The sequence below is a fragment of the Lepidochelys kempii genome, chromosome 10, assembly GCF_965140265.1.
Source record: "Lepidochelys kempii isolate rLepKem1 chromosome 10, rLepKem1.hap2, whole genome shotgun sequence".
NCBI classification, from domain to species: Eukaryota; Metazoa; Chordata; order Testudines; family Cheloniidae; genus Lepidochelys; species Lepidochelys kempii.
In genome coordinates, this window is record NC_133265.1 from 9,147,915 (window position 1) to 9,164,415 (window position 16,501).

The 16,501-nt window shown below is 47.7% G+C and overlaps 1 protein-coding gene across 1 annotated transcript in view; it reads right to left on the bottom strand.

Moving 5' to 3' along the window:
* MYH16 (myosin heavy chain 16) overlaps positions 1-16,501 on the bottom strand; it is a 52,894-nt gene that overhangs the window by 35,450 nt on the left and 943 nt on the right. The window contains exons 2-11 of the mRNA XM_073361895.1: positions 16,139-16,282; positions 15,458-15,614; positions 14,963-14,990; positions 7,679-7,775; positions 7,358-7,450; positions 6,308-6,371; positions 3,741-3,839; positions 2,978-3,081; positions 1,263-1,401; positions 361-629 (exon numbers count right to left, since the gene is read on the bottom strand). Coding sequence (XP_073217996.1) covers positions 361-629; positions 1,263-1,401; positions 2,978-3,081; positions 3,741-3,839; positions 6,308-6,371; positions 7,358-7,450; positions 7,679-7,775; positions 14,963-14,990; positions 15,458-15,614; positions 16,139-16,282 — 1,194 coding nt within the window. The remainder of the gene's footprint in view (positions 1-360; positions 630-1,262; positions 1,402-2,977; positions 3,082-3,740; positions 3,840-6,307; positions 6,372-7,357; positions 7,451-7,678; positions 7,776-14,962; positions 14,991-15,457; positions 15,615-16,138; positions 16,283-16,501) is intronic.

The following is a 16,501-nucleotide window of genomic DNA, read 5'->3' on the forward strand; positions in this document are numbered from 1 at the left end:
AGATTCCCTCAGTGGTGGAAATGAGATCAGAATTCGGCCTTAGGTAACCGAAAGGGGAACAACATGCACCTTTCTTTCCCTGATGCAAAGCCGCCTGATTGCTGGGTTCCTGCAACTGAGGGATCCACTGTGGTCATTTGCTCATTTTTTAACCCCCACATGCTCTCTGATTGTTTTCTGCCAAGGTATGGACCTCGGTTTGGTGCCCTTGATTTAGTGACCCATCCCACTGGATGATGACTGACTATGCCGGCATGTGCATGGATACTGAAGTTAACATTTTGGAGGGGGGCAGGATGATAAGGGAATATTTTCACAGAGGGGTCCCACTTCAGAGAGAGGTTCTCTTGCTTTGTGTACCTCAAAGATCTCAAAGCCTGCGATGTCCAGTACCCCGATGAAGAATTGTCTCTGCATCTTGGTGTCTAAGGTCTTGTTGATTCTGACCACCATCCACTTGAACATTTTGTCATAGGTAGCCTTGCCCAGGGCGCCGACGGAGTTATAGCACTGTTCCATGTTCTGCCCCTTCTGCACAAACTCATTGCCCACTTTCACCCGGGGCCTGGTGATGCCCTTCTGGAGCTCTCCGGAGTTGAGACCCATGAGGTGGGCAACTTTGTCAGCCACTGTTGAAGGACAGGAGGAACCTAGTTAATCTTAAAGGGAGGAATAATGTTGCTTGATCTCCTGTTTGTGTCTTTTTGCATATTCCGGAAAGGGGTTATGTGTTCTGCACTCTGGGGAGACAGAGACTGCTTCACCGCTACAGCACAGCACTCCCCAAGGAGTGCGGAGGGGCCATAGTTTTGTCCCCTCACACACAGTGGCCAGCGGAGCTGGCCAGCCATATTGGAGTTGAGGGAGTAGAGCACAGTCAAGAAAGAGACGCAGCAGAGGGTGCTCTGCCTTTGTCCTCCAGGAGACATTCTGTCTGCCCACTCCCCCAGGACTCCATACTAGCTGCAATGCAGGGTGATGTCTATGAGGAACAATCAAGCCTTTTGCTGAATGCTCAATCACCTGTCTAGGCCTGACACCCCTTTGGAGTGGTGAAGGGCAGCTCCCGGTAGCACACCTGCTCCCTTTAAAGATTCAGATGCAGTTGGTTGTTTAAGGTCATTTTTATCCTTTGGAAACATGCTTGGGTTTGGGTAGCTTTTCTGGGACGTCAGTGAACTGGCAGAGTAAAACAATCCATTCTCAGGTTGGGTGTAGATTTCCTGGGCGTACTTTGACCCAATGCAGTGACCCCAGCCTACCCTCGGTGGTGTCTACGTCCGCCTGCTCCTCTCTTGCCTTCTGCCTGAACTTCATGTTGCCAAAGTGCATGATGCCTCCGGTCAGCTTGTAAATTCCAAGCTTCTCTTCTGGCAAGAAGCCTAGAACATCAAAGGCCACCTGGCCGAAGGGAAAGAGACCCACAGAAGGGAAATATAAACCTGCACCTTAAGCAGGAGGACTTCTCCTTACTATAAAAACCTAAAGCCATTTCACAGCCCATCAAGATCAGCCTAGTGAGGTCCCTTCGAACTAGCTCTAGATAACATTTCGGGGAAGTCATTTGGGACAGATCCTCAGCCAATGGACATCAGTGTAACCTGATTGTCTTTAATCCACCACTTAATGCCAGTTGAGGATCTGCCCCTTCGGCATAGTCATTTGAACAATCTCATGACATAAGGAGTTAAATCCAATGCATTTGCTGAGATTTTCAAAGCCCCCTTTTTAAAATTCAGGAGAGTAGGGCATTGCAATCCCCTCAGAGGGCTCTGAGAATCTCAGCTGTTTCATTTAAATCCATTCATTTTCAAGGAGTGAAGCCTGTAAAACACCAAGCGCCACTAAAAAAAAAAAAGATCATTTTTCAAATTCAGACCACGATTTCATCATTCTGTACCAAATAAACAAAGGGGTGGTTGAACTTCCACACTGGGTGGACACCTGAATCTCATGCAAACAATGAGCCTGATGGAAGACAGAAGGAGCTGCTTCCATCTCTCGTGTAACTCCACTGGCTCTGGTAGAGTCACACCAAAGAGGAATGTGGCTGAGTAACACCTGACCGTTTGGAACCCTTATCAATATTTCCTGAAATCCAGGTCACCAGCCAGTCTTCCAAGGGCAGTGGTGGAATCCTATCACCCGAAACTAGCCTGGCCAAAACACTGGTGAATTAACTGTAGGAAACAGCCCTATAATAACAGCAAGGCGAGGGACTAGATGACCTAATTGGCCTTTTCCCATCTCCGTCTTGTGAGTCTATAACAGAACTGAACTTAAAACAGCCTGTACAAAGATGTGGGAAAATTCAGTGTTTCTGAGGACTATTCTACACCTAAAGCTATTGCTCTAGCTAGCAGCTCATTTACAGTGAGGGAAGCCTAGCTCGTCTAGAGGGTCGTGTGGCAATATAACAGCAGCAGCTGAAGACAGTTTGGACTCTGTGTAGCTGAAGCAATGCTTGTAATACCCCCATCAGGAGCAAGGTTCCTAATAAGCTCTTTCCAAAGCCAGATTGCCCTTTGAGAAAACTGTATGAAACCAGTCATCAAAGAAGGCTCAGAATGTGCTAGGCTTCCACATGCAAGAAGTCCAATGAAACTGTGCATGTGAGTGAGGTAAGCAGGCTTTACCCCATGATGTGCACCAAAGTTTACAGATTCATAGGTGTTATGGCTATAAAAGACCATTATAATTAATCTAGTTTTATGTCTGGACTGACACAGGTCATATAATTTCACCCAGGATCTCCTGAATCCAGCCCAGAACTTCTGGTTGAGCTAGAGGATATCCTGTAGAGAAGCCCAATCTCTGAGTGATGAGGAATCTAAAAGATCCCTAGGTAAGTTGCTGCAATAGTTAATTACTCTCACTAATAAGAAGTTGCCTCCTTATTTCTAGAGAGAACTGAGATCATGGAGGAGCAACCTGTTGAGCCAGACCTTTTTCCCCCATTTCATTTTTCCAGACTTACATCTGTGACAAGCAGCTCTTCCCCATCATCCATGTTGTCTACTGTAGTTACACCCTGACATATCCAGTGGTAATGCTTGGGATCAGGCACCAGAAGCAAAGATTCTGCAGAAGGCAAACCAAGAGGTGATTACATATTCTGATAGCAATGCAGTTACACAGCAGTACCTGCAGTGGACCTATGGGTGGAGAAGGAAAACTCTTCAGATGGGAAGGGGAATTAGGAGTTTCATTTCCCTGGGATCCACTTCTAATGGAGCACTTTGTAAGAGCCTTCCTTTAGGGCTGAGATTTTCAGACCTCCTATGGGATGTGGACACCTCATTCCCATTAAAATTAGTGAGAACTGGACACCCAAATCTCTTATGCAACATTGAAAACCTCGGCCTCAATGTGTTTCCCATGTCTAGGGAAATAAGCAATTTCCATGCTCTAGCAATCCATTGCTTCAGTTTGCACCTGATGTTCATTACCTTAGCACCAAACCTGACCAGACTGGCTGAGACCTTACGTGGCACGCCTTAGACCAGTCAGTTACAGGGGTTAAAGAAAGGGAAATACAACTTCCCCTTCACTCACTGGCCTGGTCTCCCCACAGTTCCTCCTCCTCCTTAGCTGCTTCAGTAAGAGGTCACCTTCTTGAGTCAACCTACTTTAACGACTGCTAAACAAAGCTTTGGCAAATAGATTTCTCATCCTGGAAACAGAGGACATATCAGGGAAGCCTGAGTTAAGAAGAGTGAATATACACAGAAGTGCCATACCAATCAGGTCAGGCTTCTTCTTAGAGAGGATCTGGTAGAAGATGTGATAGCTTCTCTCAGCTGCCTGCTGGGAAATGACACGAGACTTCTCTAGGAGATCTGAAATATAAAGGGGATCATTGGTAAACCCAGGCCTGTGTTAAGATTGCAGACATGGGTAAAAGGTGTAGGGTGAAATCCTGGCTCTGTTGATGTCAATGGAGCCAGAATTTCATGTACAGTAAGTATCCTTTGGAAGCAAATTTCTTCTCCATTCACTATATCCATCATTAACAATAAGTATAATACTTTGCACTCCTAAAGCATCCTTCAGCTGAGGATCTTGAAGAACTTTATGAGTTTCACAACATTCCCAGTTAGATCAGCTTTATTATAATTATTTTCCAAATGGGTGAAATGGAAGCAAGAGATGAAGTCACTTATCCAGGGTCATAAGTCAGTGGTGGGTCCAAGGAAGCCAGGATTTCTGGTTCTCAGAGCCCTGCTCTAATCTCCAGATACACAACTGCCCCAAAGCTCTTTCCATTTCAAAGGATATTATGAAAAGTCAATTTATAATTGACAATTTACAATTTGCACTATAAGGTGGGTAGAAAGCTGGCTAAATTGTCGGGCTCAACGGGTAGTGATCAATGGCTCCATGTCTAGTTGGCAGCCGGTATCACGTGGAGTGCCCCAAGGGTCGGTCCTGGGGCCGGTTTTGTTCAATATCTTCATAAATGATCTGGAGGATGGTGTGGATTGCACTCTCAGCAAATTTGCGGATGATACTAAACTGGGAGGAGTGGTAGATATGCTGGAGGGGAGGGATAGGATACAGAGGGACCTAGACAAATTGGAGGATTGGGCCAAAAGAAATCTGATGAGGTTCAATAAGGATAAGTGCAGGGTCCTGCACTTAGGATGGAAGAATCCAATGCACCGCTACAGACTAGGGACCGAATGGCTAGGCAGCAGTTCTGCGGAAAAGGACCTAGGGGTGACAGTGGACAAGAAGCTGGATATGAGTCAGCAGTGTGCCCTTGTTGCCAAGAAGGCCAATGGCATTTTGGAATGTATAAGTAGGGGCATAGCGAGCAGATCGAGGGATGTGATCGTTCCCCTCTATTCGACATTGGTGAGGCCTCATCTGGAGTACTGTGTCCAGTTTTGGGCCCCGCACTACAAGAAGGATGTGGATAAATTGGAGAGAGTCCAGCGAAGGGCAACAAAAATGATTAGGGGTCTAGAACACATGAGTTATGAGGAGAGGCTGAGGGAGCTGGGATTGTTTAGCCTGCAGAAGAGAAGAATGAGGGGGGATTTGATAGCTGCTTTCAACTACCTGAAAGGGGGTTCCAAAGAGGATGGCTCTAGACTGTTCTCAATGGTAGCAGATGACAGAACAAGGAGTAATGGTCTCAAGTTGCAGTGGGGGAGGTTTAGATTGGATATTAGGAAAAACTTTTTCACTAAGAGGGTGGTGAAACACTGGAATGCGTTACCTAGGGAGGTGGTAGAATCTCCTTCCTTAGAGGTTTTTAAGGTCAGGCTTGACAAAGCCCTGGCTGGGATGATTTAACTGGGAATTGGTCCTGCTTCGAGCAGGGGGTTGGACTAGATGACCTTCAGGGGTCCCTTCCAACCCTGATATTCTATGATTCTATGATTCTATTGCATATATGATTAAACGACTAATCATCTCTGAGATGCTCTTCCTCTCTAAAAAGGGCCATAGAAAAGACTCCCTGTGCCCTGTAGTCATGTTCTGTGCCCATGTGCATTGGCCCAATGGTGCTGTTTCTCATTGACATGAAGGAGACTTACGTTTGATTCCTGGTCTCTTACTCTCTTGGTCACACCAGCTGAGGCTGCAACATGCAAATGATGCCGAAGCAGGAAATTCAGCCATTTGCAAAGAAGAAGTTGGGGAAAGAAGCCCCTTCCATTGCTCAACAGCCAGTTAGGCTGCAGTTCTGATTGACTGGGAGGAAATCTACACCTCCTTGTTAAAAAAAAAAAAAAGAGGTGAATGCAACCTATGACCTCCAGAGAGAACTGCAAGGCAGGGACCAGTTGAAAGTAGCAGATATAGAGAATCCCCCAGGGAAAAAAAACCTAACCGTCCATATGTTTCCTCTCTCTCTTTCTTCTGCCCTCTCCAAGTCCCTAGCCAGGAAACACACCAGGGTCTTTATGCATTAAGAGCTGGGATATGTGGGTCTAAGTTTGGTTTTAAATGCATGTGTGCAAACAAAGAACAATGCACATTCCTAGACAGCTATTTTTAGAATCCTAAGTATACCACAGTCATGCCATTGTCCTGATGATGATGAATACAAGTAACCGTAGCAGTTACTGGTACAGGTCTTTTCACCAGAGACCAGATTCTGGTTTCATTTACACCAGAGCGAATCAATCAAGTTAATAGAATTAACTCCAGCTTTGCCCTGGTGCAGAAAACGGCCATACAATATAGACCCTGACCCATAGACCACTGATGTCAATGCGAGTTTTGCCATTCATTCCCATGGCCTTTGGATGAGACCCAGGTGGAAGTAAATGACAAAATTAATGTGGCTACTTACAGCTCTCAATGTCAGCCCCAGCCAGTTTGCCCGTGGTACCGAAGTGAATTCGGATAAATTTGCCCTGGATAAGAAAATGAAAGAGGAGGCCGTTTATTGCGATATCTGTCTAACAACAGGGAGTAGCTGAGAGATTCTGAGGGATCATAGGGGCCGTGCAGCAGGAGCAAATCTGCAAGTCAGCGAGAAGCAATTAGTCTTTTCACAGATCAAATCTATAAAAATGCCTTTGTTCCTGGATATTTCAATATAGCTTAAAGAAACTTTTCTATTACAGCATGAGGCAATGCTGTATAGTGCACACAACAGACGAATGGGAGCCAGGAACACTCTCACGCACCTGCTATGAGACTTTGACAAAGCTCTTTGGCCCTGATTCAGGAAAGTATTTTAGCATATACCCAATTGACTTCCAGGGGGACGTAAGCACGTGCTTCAGAGATTTCCTGAATTAAAAAAATCTCCATGCCTCGATTTCCCAGTCAGAAGGAATTAATGATGCTCACCTATTTCACAGGAATGTTCTGTGGGTTCATTTGCTAACATTTGCAAAGCATTTTGAATTGGATCTATAAGCACTAAGGGTCACTAATACAGTGGATCATTAATATGAATGTGTATTTCTTACTGTACATAAGAACATAAGAAGGGCCATACTGGGTCAATCGAAAGGTCCATCTAGCCCAGCATCCTGTCTTCTGACAGTGGCCAATGCCAGTTGCCCCAGAGGGAATGAACAGAGCAGGTAATCATCAAGTGATCCATCCCCTGTCGCCCATTCCCAGCTTCTGGCAATGTTTGATTTTCTATTTTTGTGCCTGTTTTAGTGAACCTGGATGCAATGAAGCTTGATTTGGAATGTTAGCAAATGCAGGGTAATTAATGCGTGCGTGGTCATTTGGAAATGCAAAGTACTAAATACATCCTTCTTATTTTTATCGTCATTACTCCTAGAGAGGCTTCTTCCTCTGTGAACACTTTTGGGTTGCATCATTGCAGTATCTCCCCTCCCTCAAAGAAACTGGAGTCAGGAGAGAGGCTGGTACTTACAAAACGCGAGGAATTGTTGTTCCTGGTAGTTTTGGCATTTCCAAATGCCTCCAGAACAGGATTAGCCTGGATGATTTGATCTTCCAGGGATCCCTGCACAAGGAAAAGCAGATTATTTTGGGGAAATTCTGTGACCTGTGTTGTACAGGAGATCACACTAGATGGTCACAGTCGTCCCTTCTGGCCTCGGAATCTAAACACAAAAGACTTTGGGGTTTGGTTGCAAACATTTCCTGCAGCTCTTTAAAGAACAGTTTCAGGGAACTCCCAAGGGTAGCTGAATGACTGTTGTGACAGTACGCCCACGTTCCTGCGTCTTACCTTCCCGTCAAGAGCCTGCTTGCCCGTGCTGCCGATGTTGGCAAAGTACTGAATGACCTTTTTCGTGTTCTCAGTCTTGCCAGCACCGGATTCTCCGCTAAATAAAACAAACAGGAGAAACAAGGTGTTGGTAAAAAGAAACAAGTGACAGGTAAGAAATGATCTCTCTGTGTTAGGAGAGAAATAACAACCCATTGTTTCATGTTCTCTGTGTATATAAATCTCCCCACTGTATTTTCCACTGAATGCATCCGATGAAGTGAGCTGTAGCTCACGAAAGCTTATGCTCAAATAAATTGGTTAGTCTCTAAGGTGCCACAAGTCATAGAATCATAGAACCATAGAATATCAGGGTTGGAAGGGACCTCAGGAGGTCATCTATTCCAACCCCCTGCTCAAAGCAGGACCAGTCCCCAGCTAAATCATCCCAGCCAGGGCTTTGTCAAGCCTGACCTTAAAAACTTCTAAGGAAGGAGATTCTACCACCTCCCTCGGTAATGCATTCCAGTGTTTCACCACCCTCCTAGTGAAGAAGTTTTTCCTAATATCCAACCTAAACTTCCCCCACTGCAACTTGAGACCATTACTCCTTGTCCTGTCCTCTTCTACCACTGAGAATAGTCTAGAACCATCCTCTCTGGAACCACCTCTCATGTAGTTGAAAGCAGCTATCAAATCCCCTCTCATTCTTCTCTTCTGCAGACTAAACAATCCCAGTTCCCTCAGCCTCTCCTCATAAGTCATGTATTCCAGACCCCTAATCATTTTTGTTGCCCTTCGCTGGACTCTTTCCAATTTATCCACATCCTTCTTGTAGTGCGGGGCCCAAAACTGGACACAGTACTCCAGATGAGGCCTCACCAATGTCGAATAGAGGGGAACGATCACGTCCCTCGATCTGCTCGCTATGCCCCTACTTATACATCCCAAAATGCCATTGGCCTTCTTGGCAACAAGGGCACACTGCTGACTCATATCCAGCTTCTCGTCCACTGTCACCCCTAGGTCCTTTTCTGCAGAACTGCTGCCTAGCCATTCGGTCCCTAGTCTGTAGCTGTGCATTGGATTCTTCCGTCCTAAGCGCAGGACCCTGCACTTATCCTTATTGAACCTCATCAGATTTCTTTTGGCCCAATCCTCCAATTTGTCTAGGTCCCTCTGTATCCTATCCCTGCCCTCCAGCATATCAACCACTCCTCCCAGTTTAGTATCATCCGCAAATTTGCTGAGAGTGCAATCCACACCATCCTCCAGATCATTTATGAAGATATTGAACAAAACTGGCCCCAGGACCGACCCCTGGGGCACTCCACTTGACACCGGCTGCCAACTAGACATGGAGCCATTGATCACTACCCATTGAGCCCGACAATCTAGCCAACTTTCTCCCCACCTTATAGTGCATTCATCCAGCCTGTACTTCTTTAACTTGCTGACAAGAATACTGTGGGAGACCGTGTCAAAAGCTTTGCTAAAGTCAAGAAACAATACATCCACTGCTTTCTCTTCATCCACAGAACCAGTAATCTCATCATAGAAGGCGATTAGATTAGTCAGGCATGACCTTCCCTTGGTGAATCCATGCTGACTGTTCCTGATCACTTTCCTCTCATGTAAGTGCTTCAGGATTGATTCCTTGAGGACCTGCTCCATGATTTTTCCGGGCACTGAGGTAAGGCTGACTGGCCTGTAGTTCCCAGGATCCTCTTTCTTCCCTTTTTTAAAGATTGGCACTACATTAGCCTTTTTCCAGTCATCTGGGACTTCCCCCATTCGCCACGAGTTTTCAAAGATAATGGCCAATGGCTCTGCAATCACAGCCACCAATTCCTTTAGCACTCTCAGATGCAACTCGTCCGGCCCCATGGATTTGTGCACGTCCAGCTTTTCTAAATAGTCCCTAACCACCTCTTTCTCCACAGAGGGCTGACCATCTACTCCCCATGTTGTGATGCCCAGCGCAGCAGTCTGGGAGCTGACCTTGTTCGTGAAGACAGAGGCAAAAAAAGCATTGAGCACATTAGCTTTTTCCACATCCTCTGTCACTAGGTTGCCTCCCTCATTCAGTAAGGGGCCCACACTTTCCTTGGCTTTCTTCTTGTTGCCAACATACCTGAAGAAACCCTTCTTGTTACTCTTGACATCTCTCACTAGCTGCAGCTCCAGGTGCGATTTGGCCCTCCTGATTTCATTCCTACATGCCCGAGCAATATTTTTATACTCTTCCCTGGTCATATGTCCAACCTTCCACTTCTTGTGAGCTTCTTTTTTATGTTTAAGATCCTCTAGGATTTCACCGTTAAGCCAAGCTGGTCGCCTGCCATATTTACTATTCTTTCGACTCATCGGGGTGGTTTGTCCCTGTAACCTCAACAGGGATTCCTTGAAATACAGCCAGCTCTCCTGGACTCCTTTCCCCTTCAAGTTAGTCCCCCAGGGGATCCTGGCCATCCGTTCCCTGAGGGAGTCAAAGTCTGCTTTCCTGAAGTCCAGGGTCCGTATCCTGCTGCTTACCTTTCTTCCCTGTGTCAGGATCCTGAACTCAACCAACTCATGGTCACTGCCTCCCAGATTCCCGTCCACTTTTGCTTCCCCCACTAATTCTTCCCTGTTTGTAAGCAGCAGGTCAAGAAAAGCTCCCCCCCTAGTTGGCTCCTCTAGCACTTGCACCAGGAAATTTTCCCCTACGCTTTCCAAAAACTTCCTGGATTGTCTATGCACCGCTGTACTGCTCTCCCAGCAGATATCAGGAAAATTAAAGTCACCCATGAGAACCAGGGCATGCGATCTAGTAGCTTCTGCGAGCTGCCGGAAGAAAGCCTCATCCACCTCATCCCCTGGTCCGGTGGTCTATAGTAGACTCCCACCACTACATCACTCTTGTTGCTCACACTTCTAAGCTCCCTTACATACAGTGCTACTCCCCCACCTTTTCTGCCTTGCCTGTCCTTCCTGAACAGTTTATAACCATCCATGACAGTACTCCAGTCATGTGAGTTATCCCACCAAGTCTCTGTCCTTTTTGGTGGGATAACTCACATGTCCTCCTTTTCTTTTTGTGGATACAGACTAACACAGCTGCTACTTTGAAACCTGTCATTGCTTCTATTGCGTGTGTTTGCAGGCATGAGCCCGTTCTTGGAGGGACTGACCCTCCCAAGAATGAGCCGGGAAAGATTGAAGGCAGTTGCCCTGGGGAAAGACATCTGTGACATGAATGGTCACTTAGAAAGCTCACCGGGGCTGATTCTGCTTTCCCTTGCACCAGGGCAAAATCGGAGTAACTTAATTAAAGTCAAGAACAGGGGAGGGGTGTAAGGCCAATGTAAGCGAGAGGAGAATCAGGCCTACAGTTGATACTTCCTGAAGAGTCATTAGAAGGAGTTTTACATTTTTGCAAAATCTGCATCATTGCCCTAGTTTTACAACACATGGCCCATACTGTGTGCTGGTGGCACCTGGGTCTCTAATAGGTTTCCAGCCTTTACAGCCCAGGGAAGTAGCTTGAGGAGGCAGAGGAAAGATATAGGGCCATCCAAGACCACTGTTCCTTTAAGGGTCTGAGACCTGGAGCCTGGTAGAGTGGGGGGGAAGGGAGCAAAGCTCCCCTCTCTCGCAGACAGCGGCTTGGGGTTATTAGACCCACCTGGGAAGGATCAAGAGACTGATTATTTGACTGGGTGGGTGCTCAAAAGAAGGCTGAAAGCTCAGTCAAGGAGGAGCTGCTGAGCCTGAAAGGACGAACTCAGAAGCATAGATCCCCAAGAAGGAGGGCTGTGAAACCCTGAATCTAAAGGGGGAGCTGGTTAATCTGATAAATTAGCCCAAGGTTGTGTGTGTGTGTGTGTGTGTGTTGTAAGTAATATTGTTCTTGAAGATTCTGGGTAGAAGTGTATTATTCTCAGAACTCAGAGGGAAACTGAGGCAGGGTGTCTGCAGGGCCATTCCAGGCCATGAGGGGGCAATCTGGGGTATTACATATCTACAGTGTCCATGCTGGGATGGCGGGGATCATCTCAGTTTGCTGAATTATATCCTGGACACTGCAGAGAGACTCTGAGCTCACCGATCTGTGCATGGCAAGGGGGCAGACTGTGGCGGAGCTGGGGATTGTGCATCTTGCCTCTACTAAACCTGCAGAGAATCAGCAGAAAAATTAAGAGCCCCCAGGGATGCATCGAGGGAACATTCCCGCCCCCACACACACCCCTTCCAATCCCAGGGATGGCATTTGCAGCTGGTCCTTGCGCAGGGCACACAAGTGTGGGGAAAGGCTCCTGTCCCCCTTGCTACCCACACTCCCAAGGACAATCGGGACCTTAGTCCATGACCGTCAAGAACAGAACCGGGGTATCCTGACTGCCAGCCCTTGCTCTAACCACCGGACAACTTTCCCTCCCAGACTTAATACAACCTCCTCTCCCTGAGCCCTGTTCCCCTCTCGCTCAGTGGAGATGACCAGCTGAATCATAGAATAGAATCATAGAATCATAGAATATCAGGGTTGGAAGGGACCCCAGAAGGTCATCTAGTCCAACCCCCTGCTCAAAGCAGGACCAATTCCCAGTTAAATCATCCCAGCCAGGGCTTTGTCAAGCCTGACCTTAAAAACCTCTAAGGAAGGAGATTCTACCACCTCCCTAGGTAACGCATTCCAGTGTTTCACCACCCTCTTAGTGAAAAAGTTTTTCCTAATATCCAATCTAAACCTCCCCCACTGCAACTTGAGACCATTACTCCTCGTTCTGTCATCTGCTACCATTGAGAACAGTCTAGAGCCATCCTCTTTGGAACCCCCTTTCAGGTAGTTGAAAGCAGCTATCAAATCCCCCCTCATTCTTCTCTTCTGCAGGCTAAACAATCCCAGCTCCCTCAGCCTCTCCTCATAACTCATGTGTTCCAGTCCCCTAATCATTTTTGTTGCCCTTCGCTGGACTCTCTCCAATTTATCCACATCCTTCTTGAAGTGCGGGGCCCAAAACTGGACACAGTACTCCAGATGAGGCCTCACCAATGTCGAATAGAGGGGAACGATCACGTCCCTCGATCTGCTCGCTATGCCCCTACTTATACATCCCAAAATGCCATTGGCCTTCTTGGCAACAAGGGCACACTGCTGACTCATATCCAGCTTCTCGTCCACTGTCACCCCTAGGTCCTTTTCTGCAGAACTGCTGCCTAGCCATTCGGTCCCTAGTCTGTAGCTGTGCATTGGGTTCTTCCGTCCTAAGTGCAGGACCCTGCACTTATCCTTATTGAACCTCATCAGATTCCTTTTGGCCCAATCTTCCAATTGGTCTAGGTCCTTCTGTATCCTATCCCTCCCCTCCAGCGTATCTACCACTCCTCCCAGTTTAGTATCATCTGCAAATTTGCTGAGAGTGCAATCCACACCATCCTCCAGATCATTTATGAAGATATTGAATAAAACCGGCCCCAGGACCGACCCCTGGGGCACTCCACTTGATACCGGCTGCCAACTAGACATGGAGCCATTGATCACTACCCGTTGAGCCCGACAATTTAGCCAGCTTTCTACCCACCTTATGGTGCATTCATCCAGCCCATACTTCCTTAACTTGCTGACAAGAATACTATGGGAGACCGTGTCAAAAGCTTTGCGAAAGTCAAGAAACAATACATCCACTGCTTTCCCTTCATCCACAGAACCAGTAATCTCATCATAAAAGGCGATTAGATTAGTCAGGCATGACCTTCCCTTGGTGAATCCATGCTGGCTGTTCCTGATCACTTTCCTCTCATGCAAGTGCTTCAGGATTGATTCTTTGAGGACCTGCTCCATGATTTTTCCAGGGACTGAGGTGAGGCTGACTGGCCTGTAGTTCCCAGGATCTTCCTTCTTCCCTTTTTTAAAGATTGGCACTACATTAGCCTTTTTCCAGTCATCCGGGACTTCCCCGGTTCGCCACGAGTTTTCAAAGATAATGGCCAGTGGCTCTGCAATCACAGCCGCCAATTCCTTCAGCACTCTCGGATGCAACTCGTCCGGCCCCATGGACTTGTGCACGTCCAGCTTTTCTAAATAGTCCCTAACCGCCTCTATCTCCACAGAGGGCTGGCCATCTCTTCCGCATTTTGTGATGCCCAGCGCAGCAGTCTGGGAGCTGACCTTGTTAATGAAAACAGAGGCAAAAAAAGCATTGAGTACATTAGCTTTTTCCACATCCTCTGTCACTAGGTTGCCTCCCTCATTCAGTAAGGGGCCCACACATTCCTTGGCTTTCTTCTTGTTGCCAACATACCTGAAGAAACCCTTCTTGTTACTCTTGACATCTCTGGCTAGCTGCAGCTCCAGGTGCGATTTGGCCCTCCTGATAACATTCCTACATGCCCGAGCAATATTTTTATACTCTTCCCTGGTCATATGTCCAACCTTCCACTTCTTGTAAGCTTCTTTTTTATGTTTAAGATCCGCTAGGATTTCACCATTAAGCCAAGTTGGTCGCCTGCCATATTTACTATTCTTTCGACTCATCGGGATGGTTTGTCCCTGTAACCTCAACAGGGATTCCTTGAAATACAGCCAGCTCTCCTGGACTCCTTTCCCCTTCAAGTTAGTCCCCCAGGGGATCCTGGCCATCCGTTCCCTGAGGGAGTCGAAGTCTGCTTTCCTGAAGTCCAGGGTCCGTATCCTGCTGCTTACCTTTGTTCCCTGCGTCAGGATCCTGAACTCAACCAACTCATGGTCACTGCCTCCCAGATTCCCATCCACTTTTGCTTCCCCCACTAATTCTACCCGGTTTGTGAGCAGCAGGTCAAGAAAAGCACCCCCCCTAGTTGGCTCCTCTAGCACTTGCGCCAGGAAATTGTCCCCTACGCTTTCCAAAAACTTCCTGGATTGTCTATGCACCGCTGTATTGCTCTCCCAGCAGATATCAGGAAAATTAAAGTCACCCATGAGAATCAGGGCATGCGATCTAGTAGCTTCCATGAGCTGCCGGAAGAAAGCCTCATCCACCTCATCCCCCTGGTCCGGTGGTCTATAGCAGACTCCCACCACTACATCACTCTTGTTGCACACACTTCTAAACTTAATCCAGAGACACTCAGGTTTTTCTGCAGTTTCGTACCGGAGCTCTGAGCAGTCATACTGCTCCCTTACATACAGTGCTACTCCCCCACCTTTTCTGCCCTGCCTGTCCTTCCTGAACAGTTTATAACCATCCATGACAGTACTCCAGTCATATGAGTTATCCCACCAAGTCTCTGTTATTCCGATCACGTCATAGTGATCGGCAGTGAAGACTGCCAAGGAATACTTACGTAATCAGCATAGACTGGTTTTCACGGTCTGTGGGGGAACAACAAACAGGACAAGGCCAGGGTTAATGAGGCTCTCCAGAAACCCCTAGGAACAAAGCACCAGTCCTGCAGGGTGTGCATAGTCTGGGCTTGGGGATAACACCCTTGGTCCCTGCCCCTCTGCTCCCAGATGTGCCCTTCCTCTTCCATCCACACAGGGAAGCCTAACCCATGGGTGTTGGCAAGGAAGGGGCAAGTGCCATCTTCAGAACATGCTCTGCAGGAGCCCTTCCATGGGGGGGGGCTCTGTGGCATCAGAGCCCTGGATTCAGCAGGGGGGACCTGGCTTGTCTCTCCCTCCCCAAAAGCTCAGGTGATGCCCAACTTTGCAGCAACTTTCACTGCTGGGGGAAACTCACCCCGCCCCAGAGGGATCTCCAGGGGCAGCCGTGGTTGGGATGAACAAGGATGGAGGCTCCGGGGGAGTAGGGAAGCCGGTTTGCCCTTCGCACTCACCTTGGAGCATGTCATGATAGGCATTGTCAGAGATGGAGAAGAGGTGAGGGGGCATCTCAGTACGCTTCTTGCCCTTGTACATCTGGACCACCCGGGCTCCGTAGATTGGCAGCCACTTGTAGGGGTTGATGGTCACGCAGAACAAACCAGAGTACGTCTGGAGGGTGAGAAGGAGAAGACAAACCAGCCAGCATGAGGAAAACCAGTTTGCAATGGGAAGCACGGAGCTGGTTTATTGTGCCACCTCAGGTGATACTTCAGGTCTCTCTAATGCCTGACACTCATCTAGCACCTTGCACTCAGGGATCCTAAAGGGCTTTACAAGCACGAACGAGTGCTTCCAACACCTGTCATTCATTGTCCCGGTTTTACAGATGGGGAAACTGAGGCACAGAGCGGTGACTTGACTTGGCTGATTGCGTACAGAGGCAGAGCGAGCGTGAGAATCCAGGCTGCCTGACATGCATCTGCTTTAACCAGGTGAGAGCCAAGCAGGCCTGGAGGAGGGTTTGAATGGAGTGGAACTCAGAAAGAAGAAAGTTCCTCCAGATTTACACTGAAGTAACTCAGGTCTGGATCTGGGCCTCTGAATTGGCGTCAGCGACTATTTCTGACCCACTAATGCCTGGCATGTTCATTGCCACACGCTACTCGGCTGTCCCCTGCGAGCCTTCCACTCACATAGATCCTCATGTGGCTGTAACGCTGCCGTAGGTTGTCCAAGACGCTGGCCTCGTTCAGGAAGGTCATGTTGGCCATGTCGCTGACCTGGTAGAACTTCGGTGGGTTCATCTGCTGGATATCATCCTTCTTCATGGTGAGGGTCTGGGGAGATAGGGAAGCACTATGTAAGTGGGGTCGGTCTGCATTCTGTCTCCATCAGAATATTTGACCCAGAGTTAGAGGTAACTGGCAGATGGGATGTAGAGCCTTATGCCCTATGGTCCCTGGGTTCAATCCAGCCTCTTTCAATAGTCACTGAAAGGTGTTAGGCCAGTGAGCACCCATCAGATGCTATGTGAGATGGGTCTGATGGTCTCCATG